General features: G+C 42.6%; 1 protein-coding gene across 6 annotated transcripts in view; it reads left to right on the top strand.

The window, feature by feature from the left end:
- The window catches only part of BLM (BLM RecQ like helicase), a 92,029-nt gene that overhangs the window by 52,189 nt on the left and 15,325 nt on the right, over positions 1-24,515 (top strand). For 5 of the 6 annotated variants that reach the window (XM_044933423.2, XM_006058271.4, XM_044933424.2 and 2 more), the window contains 5 exons: positions 2,521-2,627; positions 4,146-4,306; positions 13,090-13,285; positions 16,661-16,851; positions 23,496-23,643. In XM_044933423.2, coding sequence (XP_044789358.2) covers positions 2,521-2,627; positions 4,146-4,306; positions 13,090-13,285; positions 16,661-16,851; positions 23,496-23,643 — 803 coding nt within the window. The remainder of the gene's footprint in view (positions 1-2,520; positions 2,628-4,145; positions 4,307-13,089; positions 13,286-16,660; positions 16,852-23,495; positions 23,644-24,515) is intronic. The other variant, XM_044933425.2, reaches the window with a different exon arrangement.

The raw sequence follows: 24,515 nt of genomic DNA on the forward strand, positions 1-24,515 counted from the left end.
GGATCTGGAAATTGATTCCTGTAAGATTATCTTCACTCATGTACCTTGAGAAAGTCTTTGTAACCCCTAGGGGTATACATCGGAGAAGGCAGTGGCACCCCACTCTAATACTCTTGCCTGGAAAATCCCATGGGCAGAGGAACCTGGTGGGCTGCAGTCCATGGGGTCACGAAGAGTCGGATACGACTGAGTGACTTCACTTTAACTTTTCACTTTCATGCATTGGAGAAGGAAATGGCAACCCACTCCAGTATTCTTGCCTGGAGAATCCCAGGGATGGGGGAGCCTGGTGGGCTGCTGTCTATGGGGTAGCACAGAGTTGGACACGACTGAAGCGACTTAGCAGCAGCAGCAGCAGCAGGGGTATACATACCCCAGATTTAGACCACTGATTTGGAAGAAGTTGAACAGTGGTTTAGAACTCTGAAAAGAGGTATAAGGTGGGAGTGAAGTTGGAACTTGCAGGTATGGTATTTGGATGCTGTTTAAAGCAGTGAGAGTGCAGTCCCTGAAGAGGATAATACAGGGGAAGAAGAAAAGAGCCAAGCATTTTGGGAGCTGATTCTCCTGTAAGTGGGGAGAAACCCCACAGGTAGAGGTTTTGGTAAGGCTAGCAAACAGCAGACGTTGACAAGAAAAGGAAGGAGAATGAGGTCTGACAGAAGACCAGGCAGATACCAGATGCAGTTGATTTCTGCCGCCTGCTGCGTGGCCATCTTATCTGCATAGCGGTCCCCTCAGGAACATGCCTGCCTCACATGTGAAGCATTCTTTAGTCCTAAAATTAAGTGTTTATCTTGATATCAATGGCAACCAAACCTGGACCCATCTAGCTTGAACTTAGATACAAAGACAGAAAGGCAGTGGTTTTAGTCCCCATCTTTCCTTCCTCTGATCCCTACCCGCTGTGTATAGACCACCTCCTTATCACAGGTTATTGCAGTTCACGATCTTTGTTCCCTTCCATCCACCCAGGCACTGAGATGTCTTCATTCTCTAACTTTAACTCCTTACTTCATGTTCTCACTCCTTCCTGGGGCCATGTTGGAACCTGGCGCAGATTCAGGGGCTCCCCAGGGCCAAGGACCCTATAACAATTCCATCATCCTTCTCCATATTCTCAAAGCTCTGATAAAGCAATTTTGGTAGAATGGTAATGCCAAAAGCCAGCTGGTTGGGGGCACAAGAAGATTCTGAGAAACCTGCCTTTGGAGGGAGAGAACAAAGTGGGATGCTAGCTGCAGTGGAACGTACGACGGGTCAAGAGAAGCTTTTGTTGTTTTCAGGATTGGAAGGTCCAGGTACATACACAGAGATAAAAGGGAAGAATTCACAGAAGAGACTGGAGCACAAGAAAGGAGATAATGGAGAGGCAGAGCTCACAAAGGAGACAGGGGACGTGGGGGACCAATAGCGAAAGGCCAGAGGACGAAGAGCGTATCCATCTCAGAGTCAGTCACGCCCCCTCTGAGCACAGAGCAAAGGGCAGTGATCAGGGTCTGCACACTTCACCTCCTGGGGCCTTGCAGCCAGCTCTCCACTCTTGGTGTGCATGCGTGCCTAGTCACTTCAGTTGTGTCCGACTCTGCCACCCCGTGGACTGTAGCCAAGCAGGCTCTTCTGTTCATGGGATTCTCCAGGCAGGAATACTGAAGTGGGTTGCCACGCCCTCCTCCAGGAGATCTTCCTGACCCAGGGATCGAACCCACGTCCCTTGGCATCCCCTTCATTGGCTGGCAGGTTCTTGCTACTAGCACCACCTGGGAAGCCCCCACTCATCTGTGCACAGTTAGAATTGGGGGATATTGGTAGCCTAAAGTTATGTATGGTTTCTCTATGAATTTCTTCATCTTTTAAATAATATTTTAACCATCTCTGCTTTTAATCTACCTTGTTTTTGGAACCTGGGCTCCTGTCTTTACTGCATATTTTTTTCTTTGGCCCTCCTTCTGATTGTCATAGTCCCATAGACATACCCTCCTTATCACCATTCTTAATCTTTAACCTAACTTCCAGCTGTGTTTTATTATGTAAGTTGCCAGTAGTTATATTCACTTTAAGACAACTTGATGATTAGGTTTGCATTGTAGAAACCAGTGCTTAATTTTTTTTATATAATTTTGTTCATTTACTTATTTTGGCTGTGCTGGGTCTTTGTTGCTGCGAGAATTTTTCTCTGGTTTCGGGGAGTGGGGGCAGCTCTCTAGTTGTGGTGTGCGGGCTTTTCGTTGCAGTGGCTTCTCGCTGTGGTGCATGGGCGGGCTCTCGGGCGCCTGGGCTTCAGTAGTTGCAGCTTCCGGGCTCTGGAGCACAGGCTCAATAGCTGTGGTGCACGGGCATGGTTACTCCGAGGCGTGTGGGATCTTCTGGACCAGGGATCAAACCCGTGTCTCCTGCATTTGCAGGTAGATTCTTTACCACTGAGCCGCCAGGGAAGCCCAATCAGTGTTCAGTTTTTGAAGGTGGCTAAACCTATATTTTCTCATAATAGCGAAATTTTATGTTTCTGACTTCTTTTAGGTTTAGCATGAGCTTCAACAGACACAATCTAAAATACTACGTGTTACCCAAAAAACCTAAAAAGGTGGCATTTGATTGCTTAGAATGGATCAGAAAGCATCACCCACGTGAGTACAGCCTTGTGATGAATTATGTCTAGAAGTGATGAGTAAATGTCTTTTTAGTACCATGGTTGAATATATAAAATCGCCTATTAAGCATTTCTTTTCTCATCATGGTAGCACTAACTTGCTGTTTATAGCGCAGAATATTGCAACTCTCTCAGTTCTGAAAATTAGAAAACCTCATTTGGTTTGCTAGCAATAACCCCTAATAAAAAGCATATTAAATACCGCCTCCTACACACCTGTATTATTCGTGGTTTCAGTCTTTCTTCTGGCTGCTATCAGTGTGTGAATTATGCAACTCTGTTCTAGTGCCTTCTCCCAAGTGTGTCTGCCTTTGAGTCCTGTTAACTAAAATGAGATTCTGAGATTCATGGTAGTTTTCCATGTAACCTCTTAGCTACTTTTCCGTGGAGCATTTGTTGTTGTTGTTGTTAAACATCTCTATTTTATTTTTTTAAATTTGTATACAAATTTGTTTCAGTAAATCAGACAATACAGAGATAGATCAAAGAAAAAGTCAGTAATTTCCTTTCCCATACCCCCACCCCCAGCCCCTGCCGCCCAGGGAGCTAATATAAATAGCCTTCTGTGTGTACCTGTATTTTTGGCCCTTCCACAGAGAGATGGCTTTTTCTTTATTGCCTTTAATTTTCCGATTTTTAAAAATAACGTACATACAAACAGCAGCAAATATAATACAGTGAAGAGAATTTAGAAAGGAAGGGAAGAAAGAATCAAAAGACAAACCTTACCATAGGACAAGTTAAGTTACTCTTAGCATTTTGGCTTATTTCCTTCCAGTAATTTTTGTGTGCATTTTTCTTTCCATTAGCCTACTGTATATACAGTGTTTTCTACCCTTTACCTCTTTTAAATCTTAAACAGTTTCTCGTGTCTTTTTAAAAACTTAGAAAACACTGAATGATTGCTTATAATTTTCTTTAATTACGTCCTATGTTGGCCCTTAAATTTTTTTTTTAATCTTAAAAACTATAGCGCCTTCCCTGGTGGTCCAGTGGTTAAGACTCTGCGCTTCCACCTGCAGGGGGCCAGGGTTCAATTCCTGTTTGGGGAACTAAGATCCTGCGTGCTGCACAATGCGGCCAAAAAGCATAAACAGAACTTGTTAAATAAGTCCTTGGGGCACTTTATTTCTTCGATTTGTTTCCCAGAAGGAAACTGAGTCAAAAGGAAGGAGAATTTCTAAGGCTCTTGATACATATTACCATATGCTTTCTACAAAGCCTGTGTAGGAGTGCCTTCCTATTGTATAGCAGTGAGAAACAGAGCCAGGGTGCCTCCAGGTCCATTTGGAGGAACAGGATTGCAAGTCAAATCTTGTCATTTCCAGCACATGTTACTCCTTGCTTGATTTATTCTACCTATGTGATTCTCCTCTGCTGTCAGAAAACTGAAGGTTTGTTTACAGTTCAGACAATTCTAAGGACATCATGTAAGTTATGTCGCTGTTTATGTTATGTGTCCTCATTTCACAAGACTGTCTTGGTTTCTTGGCAGATGACTCAGGGATAATTTACTGCCTCTCCAGGCGAGAATGTGACACAGTGGCTGAAACGCTACAGAACGATGGCCTTGCTGCCCTGGCTTATCACGCCGGCCTCAGCGACTCCGCCAGAGACGAAGTGCAGCACAAGTGGGTTAATCAGGATGGCTGCCAGGTAACATCTCTTAACATAGGGAAACAACACTTTATAGTATATAAACCACCTTGGCTGGAAAACTGTTTTTACCTTAAAGGTAGTAAACATCAAAAGAAGGCGGATCTAAAAGGAGATCTTTGAGACATCTAAAGTTGCTTTTTCTTTCTTAAATTAAAAAAAAATTTTTCTTATTGGGATGTAATTCGCATACCATAAAATTCTCCCTCCCAAAGTTTACAAGTCAGTGGTTTTTAGTATATTCACAAGGTTGTGCAACCATTACCACTGTCTAATTCCAGAACACTCCATCATCCCAGAAAGAAACCGCATATCCACTAGCCATCACTCCCCACACCCCCCAACCCCCAGTTCACTAATCTATTAACTACTATTAACCTGTCTCCGTAGAGTTTGCTATCCTGGACATTTCATACAAATGGAATCATACAGTATGCATTCTTCTGTGACAGATTTCTCTTAGCATGTTTTCGAGATTTATCCACATTGTAGTGTGTATCAGTACTTGACTCCTTTTTGTGTCTGGATAATATTCCATTGTATGAGGTACCATATTTCTTATCTGTTCATCAGTTGGAAGGCATCTGGGTTGTATCCACTGTTTAACTCTTATGAATAACGCTTCTGTGCAAGTTTTTATGTAAACATACGTTCAGTTCTGTTGGGTAAATACCTAGGAGTGGAGGGACTTCCCTAGTGGTACAATGGATAAGAATCCACCTGCCAGTCCAGGGGACATGGGTTCCATCCCTGGTCTGGGAAGATTACACATGCCTCGGAGCAACTAAGCCCATGCACCACAACTACTGAGCCTGTGCTCTAAGCCCTCAAACTGCAACTACTGAAGCCCTCGAGCCTAAACCTGTGCCCCACAACCACAATGAGGAGCCCAAGCCCCACAACGAAGGGCAGCCCCTGCTCGCCACAACTACAGAAAACCTGAGCACAGCAACAAAGGCCTAGCACAGCCAAAAGTTAATTAATTTATAAATAAAAAAATACTTAGAAGTAGAATTGCTTAGTCATATGGAAACTCATTGTTTAACTTTTTAAGGAACTGCCCGTTTTCCAAAGCAATTATAAAGTTAGACATTCCAGCAATGTATGAGGTTCCAATGCCTCTACTTCACCAACACTAATTATTGTCCTTTTTTTAAGCCATATCCATCCTGGTGGATGTAAAGTGGTATCTCATTGTGATTTTACTTGCATCCCCTAATAACTAGTGATGCTGAGCATCTACTTCTGATATGACAGATTTGTCACCCAAGTGGATCAAGAAAGAAGCCGAGAACACTCTAGGCATCCCATACTGTCACTTGGATAGATCCCTCTACATACAAGGATGAATCTGAGAATGACTAAACTTTTTTTTTGGAGCCCATGAAATTTTCAGCTCATAAAAAAAGAAATCATTACTCTGAAGATTCAGAAAGAAAATAACTTTTGAAATTATTTTCTGAGGGAAAATAAAAGGAAGTCTTAGAGGATATCAACTTAATATCCTTAGAAAGATTTAAGAAGACTTGTATGAACTAGAAACAGTTTGCCATAAGAAGATCATATGAAAAGGCTGACATGAAGGGAAAAATAAAAATTCCATGTATGCAAACAAGAAAATGCAAGAAAAAACAAAACAAATAGAATTATATATCAAGACACACATGGTTCAATTCAATGCAGACATTTGAATCAATGATGTAGTGAATAACTTGAGACTGTAAAGGGAAAAAGAAACATATGAAAATTGAAGGAATAAAAAACAAAAAAAATGTGGGTTGTTTTTTTTTTTGCCAAACAGAAAAATGTTTGGCAACAGGGAGTAATATTCAGCCTAAAAATAATAAGTGTACCCAAGAATGAAATCGGGAGAGTTGATATTGATAGAATAGTCAAATGTATTACAAATAAATACATAATAAATATATAAGAAATTAAGAGTCATCTCAGAATCACTGGGGAAAAACTTAGATAATTCAGAATATTTGTTTGATTTACAAAGTTGTAAGAAATTGTGGGCCTTAGGAAGCATCACTACAAACAAAGCTGGTGGAGGTGATGGAATTCCAGTTGAGTTATTTCACATCCTAAAAGATGATGCTGTGAAAGTCCTGCACTCAATATGTCAGCAAATTTGGAAAACTCATCAGTGGCCACAGAACTGGAAAATGTCAGTTTTCATTCCAATCCCAAAGAAAGGCAATGCCAAAGAATGCTCCAACTACTGCACAATTGCACTCATCTCACATGCTAGCAAAGTCATGCTCAAAATTCTCCAAGCCAGGCTTCACCAATACGTGAACCGTGAACTTCCAGATGTTCAAGCTGGTTTTAGAAAAGGCAGAGGAACCAGAGATCAAATTGCCAACATCCGCTGGATCATGGAAAAAGCAAGAGAGTTCCAGAAAAACATCTATTTCTGCTTTATTGACTATGCCAAAGCCTTTGACTGTGTGGGTCACAATACACTGTGGAAAATTCTGAAAGAGATGGGAATACCAGACCACCTGACCTGCCTCTTGAGAAACCTATATGCAGGTCAGGAAGCAACAGTTAGAACTGGACATGGAACAACAGACTAGTTCCAAATAGGAAAAGGAGTACGTCAAGGCTGTATATTATCACCCTGCTTATTTAACTTATATGCAGAGTACATCATGAGAAACACTGGGCTGGAAGAAGTGCAAGCTGGAATCAAGATTGCCGGGAGAAATATCAATAACCTCAGATATGTGGATGATACCACCCTTATGGCAGAAAGTGAAGAGGAACTCAAAAGCCTCTTGATGAAAGTGAAAGTGGAGAGTGAAAAAGTTGGCTTAAACCTCAACATTCAGAAAACTAAGATCATAGCATCTGGTCCTGTCACTTCATGGGAAATAGATGGGGAAATAGTGGAAACAGTGTCAGACTTTATTTTGGGGGGCTCCAATATCACTGCAGGTAGTGATTGCAGCCATGAAATTAAAAGATGCTTACTCCTTGGAGGAAAGTTATGACCAACCTAGATAGCATATTCAAAAGCAGAGACATTACTTTGCCAACAAAGGTCTGTATAGTCAACGCTATTTTTTTTCCAGTAGTCATGTATGGATGTGAGAGTTGGACTGTGAAGAAAGCTGAGCACTGAAGAACTGATGCTTTTGAACTGTGGTGTTGGAGAAGACTCTTGAGAGTCCCTTGGACTGCAAGGAGATCCAACCAGTCCATTCTGAAGGAGATCAGCCCTGGGATTTCTTTGGAAGGAATGATGCTAAAGCTGGAACTCCAGTACTTCGGCCACCTCATGCGAAGAGTTGACTCATTGGAAAAGACCCTGATGCTGGGAGGGATTGGGGGCAGGAGGAGAAGGGGATGACAGAGGATGAGATGGCTGGATGGCATCACCGACTCAATGGACATGAGTTTGGGTAGACTCCGGGAGTTGGTAATGGACAGGGAGGCCTGGAGGGCTGCGGTTCATGGGGTCACAGAGTCGGACACGACTGAGCAACTGAACTGAACTGAAGAAATTGTATTCATTAAGATAAAGAAATAGGTTACTCTACAAAGAATGAGAAACAGATTTGCCTGAGGCACTGTCAGTAAATTAAAAAAAGAGAAACAGACTATCTCTAGAAGGCTGGGACTGACGGGTTTCATGCTCAGCTTATTGTTGTTTATGTTGAAAACAATAGAACAGCTTTTTCAGATATTTAGAAGTTCAGAAAATACTGGTTTGTCCTCACTGACATAACTATAGATGGCATTCTTTCCAAATTAATATTTAACTAATCAAAATTGCAGTTTTTTTTTCCTTTGATGAACTTTTTTGAAAGTTTGCCTGGGTGAACATTCAAGTGAAAATAACCAAAAGAATTTGGCAAGAAAATGATAACGCATGAACACTGCCTTTGCAATACATTATAGATCAGTGAAACAGAAATCCAAAAATAGACTAGAAACATGTAAAAACAGTATATGATAAGGAAGGCATTTAAAATTAATTTGGGAGCTTCCCTGTTGGCTCAGTGGTAAAGAATCCGCCTGCCAGTGTAGAAGATATGGGTGGTCTCGGAAGATCGCACGTGCTGTGGAGCAGCTAAGCCAGTGTATCACAGCTACTGAGCTCCTGTGCTGCAGCTACTGAAGCCTGCATGCCCTAGAGCCCATGCTCTGCAGCAAGAGAACTCACCACAATGAGAAGCCTGTGCACCGCAACAGGGGAGTAGCTCTCCTCTCCACCGCTAAAGAAAAGCCCACACAGCAGCACAGACCAAGGACAGTCAAAAATTAATTAATTAATTAAAATTTAAAATTAATTGAGAAGCCCCTGGAGAAGAAAATGGCAACCCGCTCCAGTATTCTCACCTGGAGAATTCCATGGACAGAGGCCTGGCGGGCTATAAGTCCATGGGGTCGCAAAGAGTCAGACATGACTGGGCACCCAGCACAATCGGGAAGGAAAGTTTATTCAACTTGTGGCACTGGCTGCCTGATGGGGAGAATTATCCTGAGTCCTCATATCAAAATTAATTACAGGTAGGGACGTCCTTGCTGTCCATGTTGAGACTTCATGCTTCCAAAGCAGGGAGCATAGGTTCAATCCCTGGTCCAAGAACAAAGATTCCACATACCATGTAACCAAAAAAAAAAAATTACAGGCAAATACAAGTACTGATATTTTTAAATGTGGAAGAGAACCTAAGCTTAAAAACAAACCCGACAGGAAGTAACTGCTCTAAATGATTAAAAACCTAAACAACTAAACAGTTCTGTATCTATAAACAAAACCAAAAGGCAACAGCAAACTGGGAACTATATCTTCAAAAATAAAACATAATGAAGACCTTGTAAAAATGTGGTAAGAGAAGCATGAGTCTCAAATAGTCAATTACCCGAGGCTGTCAGGAGACTATCGGAAAGGAAGAAACCACAGAGAGCTAAATACAAATTTATTTTAAGTGCAACTTTACTAATAATCGAATTAACATTTAAAACAGAGATTTTTACCTTCTGTATTAGCAAACATTTGTTAACTGATGGGAACAGCTTTGTGAGAGGCAATTTCCTATAGTAATCCTGAGGCCCTTTCTGGAAAACAATGTGATGGACTATACTCAAATCTGAAACAGGTGTGGAATTTACTTTAGTGTTATTTTTAATAATAAATGTTCTGAGACCATGATTGATTATATTGCAGCACATTCCTGCCATTAAAAATGGTTTATGAATAATTTTTTAATGGTATGAAAATGTTGGAATGTTAACGATAGATGAATGCAGGAAAAAATATAATTCAGAAGTGTGTAATCTCAACCATAAAAAAATCGGATAGAAAACTGATAAGAAAAAAGAAGTAAGTCAATTTGTTTAATTTCTTTAATTCTTTATATATATGTACGTGCTCAATTGGTCAGTCATGTCCCACTCTTTGTGACCCCATGGGCTGTAGCCCACCAAGCTCCTTTGTCCATGGAATTTTCCAGCCAAGAATACTGGAGTGGCTTGTCATTTCCTACTCCCGGCGATCTTCCCAACCTGGGAATCGAACCTGAGTCTCCACCATTGCAGGCAAATTCTTTACCACTGTACTACCTGGGAAGCCCCTTTATATATAGTATATTCTACAAAATACATATTTTTATATTTAAACACTTTGATCAATTAATTCAGTTTTTTTAATCTAATTGTTTCTGCCTCAGAGCAGCTAATCCTCATAGTCAAGGTGTAATAACCAACTGGGCAGCCTTGATCTTAATAGATTTGTGGGACAGAATAAAACTTGGTTGTTTTTCTTCACAAAGAAATGATGGTTCCCTGAAATTTTGAAAGCCACACAGATATAAAGAAGGAATTATCAGTTCAGCAAAGCCAGTGTTCCCAGTTACCAGGCGTAGAGGCTCAGGAGGAGTTGGTGCCACTGCCACCTTATGAGCCTGCGGGCTCCCTGGAAGGGCTGTGCTCAGCAGACCCTGGGAGGTGCACCCAGGCTTCCTGGAGACCTGTGGGCTGGCACAGCTCGCTCCACAGCCTCTCCACCTGCTCTCCCACCTCCAGGCTGCGGTAGACCTTCCCTTTCCAGGGGATGCACCTTTGATCACAGTGCCGTACATTTCAGTGGATGGATAAGCTGAGGTACAGCCGTCGGTGCTCCCGGTATGGATGAGCGCCCTGTCTGCCATCCGTGTGCTCCGTGCTGTGCTGTTCCCGGGTCTGGTACTCGCAGAGACTGAAATCATGTCATTAACCTCAGTCTGGCTGCCACATCGTCCAGTTATTTTTTGAAATACTCTTCTTGAAGTAGCAATTCATCTTTTTAGGTCCTAAAAAAAGACTTGCAGCTTTATTTGTGTAATGTAATTTTGCCTGGAGATACAGTGTCTTCACCTGGGTTATAGGCTCTAAATTTGCCACTGAAACAGATAGGCTTGAAGATTTGCCACTGAAACAGATAGGCTTGAAGATGATTTTTTACTAAAAACTGATTTATCAGGCTCCTGAAATTTAAGTGCCACTTTGCTTCCACTGAGTAACTTGCATAGACCAAGATCCACAGTCTCTAGTCTTTTTTTCTTTTTTAGTATAAACAACTCTCAGACTTTTTGCCCATCTGAGTTCCAGTAAAAAAAAATTCACAAAGTTTGACTCTGAAACCAGCTGATGAATAAAAGGAACCGGTGTGTGATCAGCTGGAAAAATGGTTAGTAAGACCTGGAGCAGGTGAGAACACCACTATTCCTGAGCCATTGGAAAAGCTAGCAGCAGTGACCCAGCCCCAGCCCTGGAAATACCCAGAGCTTCAGAGCAACGCGGTTATCCGGGCATTATGGATATCTTGGCTGTGTGAGCACCACTCTTGCACATCCACGTCAAAAAAATGAGAGAGCAAATAGTGGCAACACATCGAGAGGCAACTGCTGTTGGCCTTGGCTCCCGTGGTGATAACGCTTAGTCACACAAGCAGGGGCCTGCCACACCAAGCTTCTCCCTGCCTTCTTGGGTCTGAACAGGATTGCAAATTAACAACGTGAAAATCTCTAATTGAGTTCAGTTCAGTTCAGTCGCTCAGTTGTGTCCGACTCTTTGAGACCCAATGAGTTGCAGCACACCAGGCCTCCCTGTCCATCACCAACTCCCGGAGTTCACTCAAACTCATGTCCATTGAGTCGGTGATGCCATCCAGCCATCTCATCCTCTGTCATCCCCTTCTCCTCCTGCCCCCAATCCCTCCCAGCATCAGAGTCTTTTCCAATGAGTCAACTCTTCGCATGAGGTGGCCAAAGTGCTGGAGTTTCAGCTTTAGCATCATTCCTTCCAAAGAACGCCCAGGACTGGTCTCCTTTAGAATGGACTGGTTGGATCTCCTTGCAGTCCAAGGGACTCTCAAGAGTCTTCTCCAAGACCACAGTTCAGAAGCATCAATTCTTCAGCACTCAGCTTTCTTCACAGTCCAACTCTCACACTCATACATGACCACTGGAAAAACCATAGCCTTGACTAGACGGACCTTTGTTGGCAAAGTAATGTCTCTGCTTTTCAGTATGCTATCTAGGTTGGTCATAACTTTCCTCCAAGGAGTAAACATCTTTTAATTTCATGGCTGAAATCACCATCTGCAGTGATTTTGGAGCCCAAAAAAACAAAGTCTGACACTGTTTCCACTATTTCCCCATCTATTTCCCATGAAGTGATGGGACCAGATGCCATGATCTTCGTTTTCTGAATGTTGAGCTTTAAGCCAGCTTTTTCACTCTTCTCTTTCACTTTCATCAAGAGGCTTTTTAGTTCCTCTTCACTTTCTGCCATAAGGGTGGTGTCATCTGCATATCTAAGGTTATTGATATTTCTCCTGGCAATCTTGATTCCCACTTGTGTTTCTTCCAGCCCAGTGTTTCTCATGGTGTACTCTGCATATAAGTTAAATAAGAGGGGTGACAATATACAGCCTTGACCTACTCCTTTTCCTATTTGGAACCAGTCAGTTGTTCCATGTCCAGTTCTAACTGTTGCTTCCTGACCTGCATATAGGTTTCTCAAGAGGCAGGTCAGGTGGTCTGGTATTCCCATCTCTTTCAGAATTTCCCACAGTTTCTTGTGATCCACACAGTCAAAGGCTTTGGCATAGTCAATAAAGCAGAAATAGATGTTTTTCTGGAACTCTCTTGCTTTTTTGATGATCCAGCGGATGTTGGCAATTTGATCTCTGGTTCCTCTGCCTTTTCTAAAACCAGCTTGAACATCTGAAAGTTCACGGTTCACGTATTGGTGAAGCCTGGCTTGGAGAATTTTGAGCATGACTTTGCTAGTGTGTGAGATGAGTGCAATTGTGCGGTAGTTGAGCATTCTTTGGCATTGCCTTTCTTTGGGATTGGAATGAAAACTGACCTTTTCCTAATTAGTCACGCTCAATGAAATAAAGTTATTAGAATCTTATATAGAGTACATTTCAAAGTAAAAGAGAGGAAGACTTCCCTGGTGGTCCACTGTTTAAGAATCCATCTGCCAATGCAAGGGACACGGGTTTGATCCCTATTCTGGGAAGATTCTATGGGGCCGCTAAGCCCGTGTGCACCTACTGAGCCCGTGTGCCGTAACTACTGAGCCCTCATTCTAGAACCCAAGAGCAGCAACTAGAAAAAGCCCAAGCATAGCCATGAAGACGCAGTGCAGCCAAAAATAAATAACAAAATTATGTTTTAAAAAATTAAGTAAAATAGAGGATGAAGTTTTTCAAAGCATCTACTATTAAAATGTTCCTTCAGATGCATTAAGAGCCTCACTGGCTTGTGCTTTTATGTCAGGTTATCTGTGCAACGATTGCCTTTGGAATGGGCATCGACAAGCCGGACGTGCGCTTTGTGATCCACGCCTCCCTCCCGAAGTCCATGGAGGGTTACTACCAAGAGTCTGGCCGAGCCGGAAGAGACGGGGAGATCTCTCACTGCATACTCTTCTACACCTACCACGACGTGACCCGGCTGAAGAGGCTTATCCTGAGTAAGCTCGGCTCCCTGGGGGACCTGTGCTGTCCCACTCAGTCCCATGACTGTCGTCCACCCTGCAGTCATGCTGCTTTTGTTCCAGTGTTCTTAAAATAGAGATGCTTACGTAGATATGGAAGTTTTATTTTAGGTCATCTTTATGTTAAAGATGTTCAACATGTTGAAGACTGGAAAATTTCCAAACCAGGCCTTGTATACAGTCCAATCCTAAGAAATAACTCCAGTTACTAATTTCCTTTGTATCCTTCTAGGCCCATTTTCTGCCTGGATCCTTGTGTATAATGTATATTTCAGACATGCAGAAAAGTAAAATTGAAAAACTAATGAGCTATCATGTACCCCAATCCAGGTTAGGAAATAAACTCCCTATAGAGCCCTCTCATATCCCATCTGTTGACTTCCACATTGGAATTAAACAGTATCTTTTTATTTTTAATAATTTTTTAAAAATTGGGGTGTGGCGGCTTTAAGTTTGGGGCAGTGTCTTACATTTGATTTTTACCTTCCCACATGCAGGCGTTTCACAAATGCTGTTATGCGTGTCGTCCCCCAACAACCCCCACCCCGCCCAAGTATTGTTGAGTCATTCAGGTGTACAGCACAGTGATTTAAAGGTTATACTCTACATATAGTGAAAGAAAGTGAAGTCGCTCAGTCATGTGTGACTCTTTGTGACCCCATGGACTGTAGCCTTCCAGGCTCCTCCATCCATGGGATTTTCCAGGCAAGGGTACTGGAGTGGGGTGCCGTTTCCTTCTCCAGGGGATCTTCCCGACTCAGGAATCAAACCCAGGTCTCCTGTATTGCAGGCAGATGCCTTCCTTACCCTCTGAGCCACCAGGGAAGCCTACTCTATTTACAGTTATTATATAAATGTGCTTTTTAAAATATATATGTATATTGACCAGATTTTTTTCTAGTCAACACCAGGGTGTGACTATGATTCCAACTAGTATACATAGCTTGACTATATAGAATTCTATAGAATCATATTCCTTGTTTATTGAACCAGTTCCCTTTTAATAGATAAGTAAACTTGCCTGTTTTGAGACCACTTTTGAAGGAACTCTGGCAAAGATACTGAGTGTGTGAAATGACGCTTACCAAGTTCTGTGCCAGATAATGTTGACCTGTTTTGCTCATAACCGGTAGCAAGGGCAGGGTCCTAACCACTGGACCACCAGGGATTTCCCAGCCACTGGCTTTAGAGATAGAGTCAGTCCCAAGAGAAAAGTGAACTTCAGAAAAGTTTTGTAACTTGCTCCCAACAGCAGCAGCAGCAGTAGCAGGGAGAGTTGTCATGGTGCTGATAATGTTTCCTTAGCACTTACTTACTGTATGCCACTGTCTGGAATGCTTTACGTACATCGCTTAATGTTCACAAGATCCCTAAAAGACACTACTCTTACTCTCCTCATTTTACAGAAGAATTTCCTCGAAATACAGAGCTAGATAAGTGGCAGAGCCCTGGTGGAATCCAGGTTCATCTGAATCCAAGATTCACCTCCCTTGCACTATACCAAGATCATTCTCAGTGAAAAAATGAAACTTTTAAACTTAGCGTGTCCAAAAAAGTGAAACTTTTAAACTTAGTGTGTTTTTGAAAAGAACCTATATTAAGTTAGGTCCAAATAATTTAGTAAGTATTTAAACCCTAAATACTTAGAAGCCATCTGAAAAAAATAATACTCATAAAGCAGAAAAAAAAATTTTTTTAATTTCCTTTTTAACGAACCACAGTTGCTCATGAATGAAAATTATGAACATGTTGTTCTCAAACCTTGGAATCAGAATACATGCTACCACCCTCATTTCCTGCTTCAGGTTGATTTTTTTGGAGGTAAAGACTCATTTGAAAAGACCCTGATGCTGGCTGGGAACGATTGAGGGCAGAAGGAGAAGGGGACGACAGAGGGTGAGATGGTTGGATGGCATCACCGACTCAATGGACATGGGTTTGGGTGAACTCCGGGAGTTGGTGATGGACAGGGAGGACTGGCGTGCTGCGGTTCATGGGGTTGCAAAGAGTCGGACACAACTGAGCGACTGAACTGAACTGAGCTGAATTGTGTTCATGATAGCAACTGACACAATGTCATTTAGAGGGACTTCCTTGGTGGTCCAGTAGCTAAGACTCTACGCTTCCAATGCAGGAGTTGAGAGTTCGATCCCTGGTCAGGGAACTAAGATGCCGCATGCTGCCTGGCATGGGCAGGAAAACAAAAAAAAATTAATTTAAATAAAAAACAATAACAATGTCATCAGAAGAAAAGTAGCACATCATGAGAGCTTCCCTGGTGGCTTAGTGGTAAAGAACCCACATACCAGTGTAGGAGAGGGAGATTCAATCTCTGGATCGGAAAGAGCCTCTGGAGAAGGAAATGGCAACCCACTCCAGTATTCTTGTCTGGGAAATCTATGGACAGAGGAGCCTGACGGACTACAGTCGATAGGGTCACGAGAGTTGGACACAACTTAGTGACTAAACAACAAGCTCATTGTGAACTAGCCCAAACGAGTTGTGTATGTGGAGTTCAACATGTGTTAGGTGTTGCTGTGTTTCCCTTAAATTTAAAATACCGACCAGCAGCCGTGTGCATTCATTGCAGCACCCACCCTGGCCCAGGAGGTCCTTCGCACACAGTTTCAGAACCAATGGCTTCACCACTTTGGTCCCAAATACTCCAGAAGATGCACAGCCCACTGCCACGGCCCCAGTCTGTGCTCACTCTGGATGCTAGGTTTAGTTCATGCTTGTCTTGATAAATATAGTAAATATAGTTCAGATAGTTATCATTAGGAATAATGAAGATATGCAAAATGTTTTCAGCTACTCCTGACAACCTGTGTTTATTTCCATAAAACTAAATTCTTGGTGGTGGTTGTTCAGTCCCTCAGTCATGTTTGACTCTTTGCAGCCCCCTGGACTGCAGCATGCCAGGGTTCCCTGTCCTTCACCATCTCCCAGAGTTTGCTCAAACTCATGTCCAGTGAGTCGGTGATGCCACCCAACCATCTCGTCCTCTGTCATCCCCTTCTCCTGCTTTCAGTGTTTCCCTGCATCAGGTTCTTTTCTAATGAGTTGGCTTTTCGCATCAGGTGGCCAAAGTATTGGAGCTTCAGCTTCAGCATCAATACTTCCAATGAATATTCAGGGTTGATTTCCTTTAGGATTGACTGGTTTGATCTTGCTGTCCAAGGAACCTTCAAGAGTCTTCTCTTGAGATGAATCTTGGAGATGAACATAAACATTCAGTTAATTATAATATAAATATTTAGAATTATAGGAATCTATTTGAAATACTTCTGTGATATATTCAACTTTTCTACTTTAATAAGTATGTTTTACTATGTTCTTCATCTCTTTTAGTGGAAAAAGATGGAAACCGTCATACACGAGAGACCCACTTCAATAATTTGTATAGCATGGTACATTACTGTGAAAATATAACAGAATGTAGGAGAATACAGCTTTTGGCTTACTTTGGCGAAAATGAATTTAATCCTCATTTTTGTAAGAAATACCCAGATGTTTCATGTGATAACTGCTATAAAACAAAGGTAAAATAAGCAGGTTTTAAATTCTTTGTAATAAGGAAATTGCCAAGATTTTTTTTTTCTTCTCTTAATTTAGAAAAGTTAGATATAGGTTAGACTGCAATCAAGTCGGCCCTAAGGAGTTTAACAAGGGAACAGTGGCTTCCTCCCCATGTTAATTGGAAATAGAAACATTTTGATAATAATTCTGTGACATACCCTTAGAATTCGAAGCCTGTTTAAAAAATATATACTGTACCTGTTTCAGCAATTATAGGATACTTTAGAAATGTCGTTAATCTATAAATTTCCAAAAAGATCCAATATGGGCAGCTAGAATAATTTCCATTCAATTGTAATTACATTTAAGCATCCCATTCTCAAAAGGGTTATAACTAGTATACTTATGTGTTTGAATTCAGATCAATTAGATTACTCTGTAAATTGGTTTTAAACTATAAAGAATAATGGCAATAGCTTCGAGATGAGTTTGCTATCAATTTTCGTAAAAACAACCTTGGGAGGTGGTTAAATTCAATCCTTGTCTTCTCTACTTCACAGTTTATGGAGCATTTTCTTGTTGTATGTATTACTTGAAATGTCTGTGCAAGGTGCTAGGGATTCACAGACAGGAGAGAAAGACATGTTTGTATTCATATCATTGTGATACTGTGTTATAAATCCAGTTACAGATAGGCAGCACTAGCCGAGCAGAGAGCAATTTACTCTGTCTCTGTGGATTCCCAGCCATCTCCACCCATCGCACCCCACTCTGTAGATGTTCCTAATCTGTTCACTCATTCAACAAATATTTGTTGAGTGCCTGCTCTGTGATAGACACTGTTCTAGGAGTTTGGGATATATCACCGAACAACATATGAAGATCCCTAACTCTTGTGGAGCTCACTTTCAAGCAGAGGAAGGCTGAATAAAGACAATATACGTTATAAGTACATGTGAAGAGGGAAATTGTTGCTGTTCAGTCACTCAGTCATGTCCGACTCTTTGAGACCCCATGAACTGCAGCATGCCAAGTTTCCCTGTCCTTCACCATCTCCTGAAGTTTGTTCAAACTCATGTCCATTGAGTTGATGGTGCCATCCAACCATTTCATCCTCTGTCGCCCTCTTCTCCTCCTGCTCTCCATCTTTCCCAGCATCAGGGTCTTTTGAAGAGGGAAGAGCCTTGGTGAAAAGTACAGCAGTATAAGGAGTCAGGAATGATAAATGGGATTCAGGAGGCAGTGGCCCTAGGAAGCCCTATTACAATGATGTTCAGTTCAGTCGCTCAGTCGTGTTCGACTCTTTGTGACCCCATGAATCGCAGCACAACAGGCCTCCCTGTCCATCACCATCTCCAGGAGTTCACTCAAGCTCACGTCCATCGAGTCGGTGATGCCATCCAGCCATCTCATCCTCTGTCGTCCCCTTCTCCTCCCCCCAATCCCTCCCAGCATCAAGTCTTTTCCAGTGAGTCAACTCTTTGCATGAGGTGGCCAAAGTACTGGAGTTTCAGCTTTAGCATCATTCCTTCCAAAGAAATCCCAGGGCTGATCTCCTTCAGAATGGACTGGTTGGATCTCCTTGCAGTCCAAGGGACTCTCAAGAGTCTTCTCCAAGACTACAGTTCAGAAGCATCAATTCTTCGGCGCTCAGCTTTCTTCACAGTCCAACTCTCACACTCATACATGACCACTGGAAAAACCATAGCCTTGACTAGACGGACCTTTGTTGGCAAAGTAATGTCTCTGCTTTTCAATATGCTATCTAGGTTGGTCATAACTTTCCTTCCAAGGAGTAAGCATCTTTTAATTTCATGGCTGCAGTCACCATCTGCAGTGATTTTGGAGCCCAAAACAACAAACTCTGACACTGTTTCCACTATTTCCCCATCTATTTCCCATGAAGTGATGGGACCGGATGCCATGATCTTCGTTTTCTGAATGTTGAGCCTTAAGCCAACTTTTTCACTCTCCTCTTTCACTTTCATCAAGAGGCTTTTTAGTTCCTCTTCACTTTCTGCCATAAGGGTGGTGTCATCTGCATATCTGAGGTGATTGATATTTCTCCAATCTTGATTCTAGCTTGTACTTCTTCCAGCCCAGCGTTTCTCATGATGTACTCTGCATATAAGTTAAATAAGCGGGGTGACCATATACAGCCTTGACGTACTCCTTTTCCTATTTGGAACTAGTCTGTTGTTCCATGTCCAGTTCTAACTGTTGCTTCCTGACCTGCATACAGGTTTCTCAAGAGGCAGGTCAGGTGGTCTGGTATTCCCATCTCTTCCAGAATTTTCCACAGTGTATTGTGACCCACACAGTCAAAGGCTTTGGCATAGTCAATAAAGCAGAAATAGATGTTTTTCTGGAACTCTCTTGCTGATGAGACCTCAGCAAAAACTTGAAGGGAGTTCAGCTGAGCAGCTCTCAAATATGGGTATTCTTGGCAGAAGCCAAGACAAAAGGCCCTGAGGTGGGGATGTGCCTGTATGTTTGAGAGATAGCAAGGGAACTCACAAGCCTGCCCTGGGCTAAGAGTTAGTCAGGGGAAAGGTAACAGCCAGCCATAGCATTCATTATCTGGAGGGCGGAGAGACTGGCCAAGTGGAACAACCCTCAGCAGAGGAGACCTATTGGCAGGGAAGGTCAGGAGTTCGGCCTGGGGCACAGTGAGTTAGACACTCTTATCTTAGATTCAGGAATTCTGAAAAGAGGCTGGTGATACCATAACTGGGAGTGGTTGGCCTGGGGGTTGAATTGAAAGTCATGAAAGCAGATGAAATCTTCAGTGGTTTCTGTTTACATGGAAGAGAAGAAAATTAAAGACTGAGCCCTGGTACTTCAAAAGCCTGAGGAGAAGAGGAAGAATTAGGAAAGGAGACCAGGAAAGAGAACAAGTGAGGTAGGAAGAAGAGCAAGGCAACTACGTGTGGAAGAGCTTCAGGGAAAAGGGAGTGCTACCTGGTCATGCACTGTTGCCAAGCCCCGTATCATAAGGACCAAGACGTCCCCATGAACGTAGCCCCACAGAAATATGGGACCTGGACATGACCAGTTGCGGTGGAGAGGGGCAAAGCTGGAGGCAGTGTGCTTATGGAAAATTCTTTCAAGTTTTGTTTCAGGGATGAACAGAGAAGCAATATCTGCCAGGAGAGCTGGAGTCAAGACAAGATAGGAGAAATGCTGTAGTTGTGTGCTGAAAGGAACGCACCCACAGAGGATGGAAACTGATGTGTGAGGACAGGAAGATGTGCTGCAGCAGGGTCCCTGGGGTGGCGAGGGGGGCTGGGAGCTCGTCGAGGGCACCAAGATGGGTTCAGACAGGAGCCTGGATAGTTCATCTGTAATAACAGGAAGGAGGAGAGAAAATGTGGGAGAGGCGCTGGTGACAGATGTAGTGGAGGCAGTTTGCGAAAGTTGCTTCCCATCGATTCACTGTTCTCAGCAAAGTAGGAAGCAAGGTGTGTGCAGGAAGCAAGAGTGTGAAATCAGACATGAGTCCACAGGCTTATCTTACAGGGCCAGAGAGCAGACATTCCAGGCTTTGTGGGCAGTATCTGTCCCAGCTACTCAACTCTGCCATTTTAGCCCAAAGGGGGACATAAAGCACAATAAATACATCGATTTTCCGTGGTCGTATTTTGATAAAATTTGATTTACAAAAGCAGGTGTATAGCGCATGGGCCATAATTTGCTGACTCCTATTCTAAGAGAATGGAGGAAGATAGACCACATACCTGTCATGATCACCAAAGGGTGCACTTGAGATCTGTGGCCCTGTGTTGAAAGTGAAAGTCAGTTCCGTTCAGCAGCCATGTCTGACTCTTTGAGACCCCATGGACTGCAGCACGCCTGGCTTCCCTGTCCATCACCAGCTCCTGGAGCTTGCTCAGACTCATGTCCATCAAGTCGGTGAAGCCATGAAGTCGAAAGTGAAAACAGCACAGTTGTCCATGTGTTTCTCCAGCCAGGTGTAGCTACAAAGATACAGGCATGAAGTGGTGGAGAATGGGATGTAATGTGTTTGTCAAACTAGGAGACATAAGGGCAAGGGAGTTGAAGGTGTTGTGTGAAAGGTGGTGTTATAATTTTTTTAAAAAAGTGAGAGATTAGCTCTGGGATATCAACTGAATATCTTAGTACTTAGAGAACATCTAAGAGTGTGGATCAATGGCTAGGCAGTCCCAGAGGATTGTTGGAGTCAGCATACTAGCTGGCCTGAATTTGAAAGGTAGGAGGTGATGGTCAGAGAACAGAGTGTTGCTGGTATTAGTAAGACTAAGGTAGTGGGCGTGACCATTAGAGTGGCCGACATTTGTGGAGAATGGGATCACTAGAGCACAGGAGATCAAGTTGCCCAAGGCCAACATGTGGGAAAATCATTTCTGTGTACTAAGTCACCAAAAATTAAGACAGTCAGGTTGGAGAGAGCAATGGGGGCACTCTCTCGTGACAATGCCAGATAGAGCCTCAGAATAACTACCAGTTGTTAGTATAGGATGAAAAACCCACCTGTCTTCAGGACTGTGGGGGTTGAGCAAGGATTAGCAGGTAGAGGGACTCATATACAGAAGCACGATGCCAATTCTGAGAACTGCAGGTGCTCAGCAATCCTATGATGTGATGATAGTAAAGTATCACATAGTAATGGGGACTTCCAAGAGGAAGGCAGAGGGACTTCCCTGGTGGTCCAGTGGCTGAGTCCACCTGCCAGTGCAGGAGACTCGAGTTCAGTCCCTGGTCCAAGAAGACCCCATGTGCTGCAGATCAGCTAAGCCCGTGCTCCACAGCCACTGAACCCTTGTGCTGCAACTACCGAAGCCCACGCGCCTAGAGCCCGTGCTCTGCGACAAGAGCAGCCACTGCAATGAGAAGCCAGTAAATGAAGAAGAGCCACGCTGCAATGAAGAGGAGCCACCCCTTCACCAAGCGCAACTAGAGAAAACCCACAATGAAGACACAGCAGAGCCAAAAAAGAAAATAAAAATAAATAAAATTCAAAGAGCAAAGGAAAAAAATGGTTGGCAGAGTTTGGAGACAACTGAGGGCTAAAGGCAGAGGAACCAGCAATCAAATTGCCAACATCCACTGGATCATGGAAAAAACAAGAGAGTTCCAGAAAAACATCTATTTCTGCTTTATTGACTATGCCAAAGCCTTTGACTGTGTAGATCACAAGAAACTGTGGAAAATTCTGAAAGAGATGGGAATACCAGACCACCTGACCTGCCTCTTGAGAAACCTATATGCAGGTCAGGAAGCAACAGTTAGAACTGGACATGGAACAACAGACTAGTTCCAAATAGGAAAAGGAGTACGTCAAGGCTGTATATGGTCACCCTGCTTATTTAACTTATATGCAGAGTACATCATGAGAAACGCTGGGCTCGAAGAAATACAAGCTAGAATCAAGATTGGAGAAATATCTATCACCTCAGATATGCAGAGGACACCACCATTATGGCAGAAAGTGAAGAGGAACTCAAAAGCCTCTTGATGAAAGTGAAAGTGGAGAGTGAAAAAGTTGGCTTAAACCTCAACATTCAGAAAACGAAGATCATGGCATCCGGTCCCATCACTTCATGGCAAATAGATGGGGAAACAGTGGAAACAGTGGCTGACTTTATGTTTTGGGGCTCCAAAATCACTGCAGATGGTGATTGCAGCCATGAAATTAAAAGATGCTTAGTCCTTGGAAGGAAAGTTATGACCAACCTAGATAGCATATTGAAAAGCAGAGGCATTACTTTGCCAACAAAGGTCCGTCTAGTCAAGGCTATGGTTTTTCCAGTGGTCATGTATGAGTGTGAGAGTTGGTCTGTGAAGAAAGCTGAGTGCCAAAGAATTGATGCTTTTGAACTGTGGTGTTGGAGAAGACTCTTGAGAGTCCCTTGGACCGCAAGGAGATCCAACCAGTCCATTCTAAAGGAGATCAGCCCTGGGATTTCTTTGGAAGGAATGATGCTAAAGTTGAAACTCCAGTACTTTGGCCACCTCATACGAAGAGTTGACTCATTGGAAAAGGCCCTGATGCTGGGAGGGATTGGGGGCAGGAGGAGAAGGGGACAACAGAGGATGAGATGGCTGGATGGCATCACCGACTCAATGGACAAGAATTTGGGTGAACTCCGGGAGCTGGTGATGGACAGGGAGGCCTGGCGTGCTGCAATTCATGGGGTCGCGAAGAGTCGGACACGACTGAGCAACTGAACTGAACTGAGGGCTATGATAAAGGAAACTGACTGGAAATAACAAAAAGGATTGACTGTGGCACCAAAGACCCAAAGGACATCAGAACTCATACATTTGCATGGTTAGACAATGTTTTTCATTCCAGAGGTCACCATACAGTGACAGAGAAAATATGAAGGATTTTGGGGGGAAAAAATGTTTCTACCCACAGAGTGCTCTCCACTAACGGTCTGTGAAACTAATGAAATAGAGCAGACTGCTAGTTGTTCTAGACACAAGATTAATATAAAAACTTAGAAAAGAAGGACATTTGCAACTTCCTTAGTTTTTGGTCTTGATTTTAGTGTGGGTATGGCGTGTTGTGAGACTGTTTCAGTTAGTATTAAACCCTAGCAATCTAGGTATTGTTATCTTAATTATAAAGATAACAGTAAAAGCTAATAAATATAAAAAGGTAATCTCTTTTTATTCATAGGATTTTAAGACAAAAGACGTGACTGATGATGTGAAAAATATTGTAAGATTTGTTCAAGAACACAGTTCATCTCAGGGAACAAGAAATATAAAGCATATAGGTCCTTCTGGGAGGTTCACTATGAACATGCTGGTCGACATTTTCTTGGGTAAGTCAGCTGTTTTATCGTTTGAATTATATCAACTAAATTTGAACATTAAAGAAGTCATTACAGCTACATAGAAACACCTCTATTGTTGTTTTCTTTAAGAATTTAAGGGCTTTAGAATAAAAACCTTTTAGAATAATAAAAGAAAAGCCATTTTATGCATTATAACAATTATTTTTATAGAATTTATATAAGTCACTAAAATGAGTTTTCACAAATGAAAAAAAAAAAGCTCATGCAGTTCCATCTGAGTGAGTGAGCTTCTAGTTTGGGACGGCAGCTTGAGCATTAAGTATCTGTCTTCTTTACTCTTCCTTGAGGCCCTTTTAAAATAGTAGCAAGGAAATAGAAGGAGGATTCAATCCATAACAGCATAGAGAACCAGAAAGAGACCATCATCGGATTAGAAGTTTTAAAAATCTTTTACAAAATGGATGGAAGCATATTGATAAATGGAATGAAATTCGATAAATCACAGAGCAAATAAATGTAGGAGAAAGTTACAGCCAAGGGACTGTCAACCAGGCGGAATGCCATTGTCCCCAGGGCCCGAACCTGGAGTCTTAGAGACCTAGGGGTAGAAGTGAGAGCAGGGGAGCTCCAAATAGGAGGGGACAGTTGGAAGAAAGTCTGCTCACAGAAGAACTGCATGGAATACCAGCCTGCAACTCATTCTAGAACAAAGATAAACAAACTGCTTGAGGAGCAGAAAGACAGCCAAGTTGGGGGCTACCAGCGCATTTACCCTAAAACAAACCTGATAACTGGACATTCCATTTTAAGGGAGAAATTTGGGGGGAAATAGATGTAGATACAAAATAATAAGAAATCCACTTAAAAAGTTTAATCTGGTCCCTGAAGAGTAAATATAA

This window comes from Bubalus bubalis, chromosome 20, assembly GCF_019923935.1.
Source record: "Bubalus bubalis isolate 160015118507 breed Murrah chromosome 20, NDDB_SH_1, whole genome shotgun sequence".
NCBI classification, from domain to species: domain Eukaryota; kingdom Metazoa; phylum Chordata; class Mammalia; order Artiodactyla; family Bovidae; genus Bubalus; species Bubalus bubalis.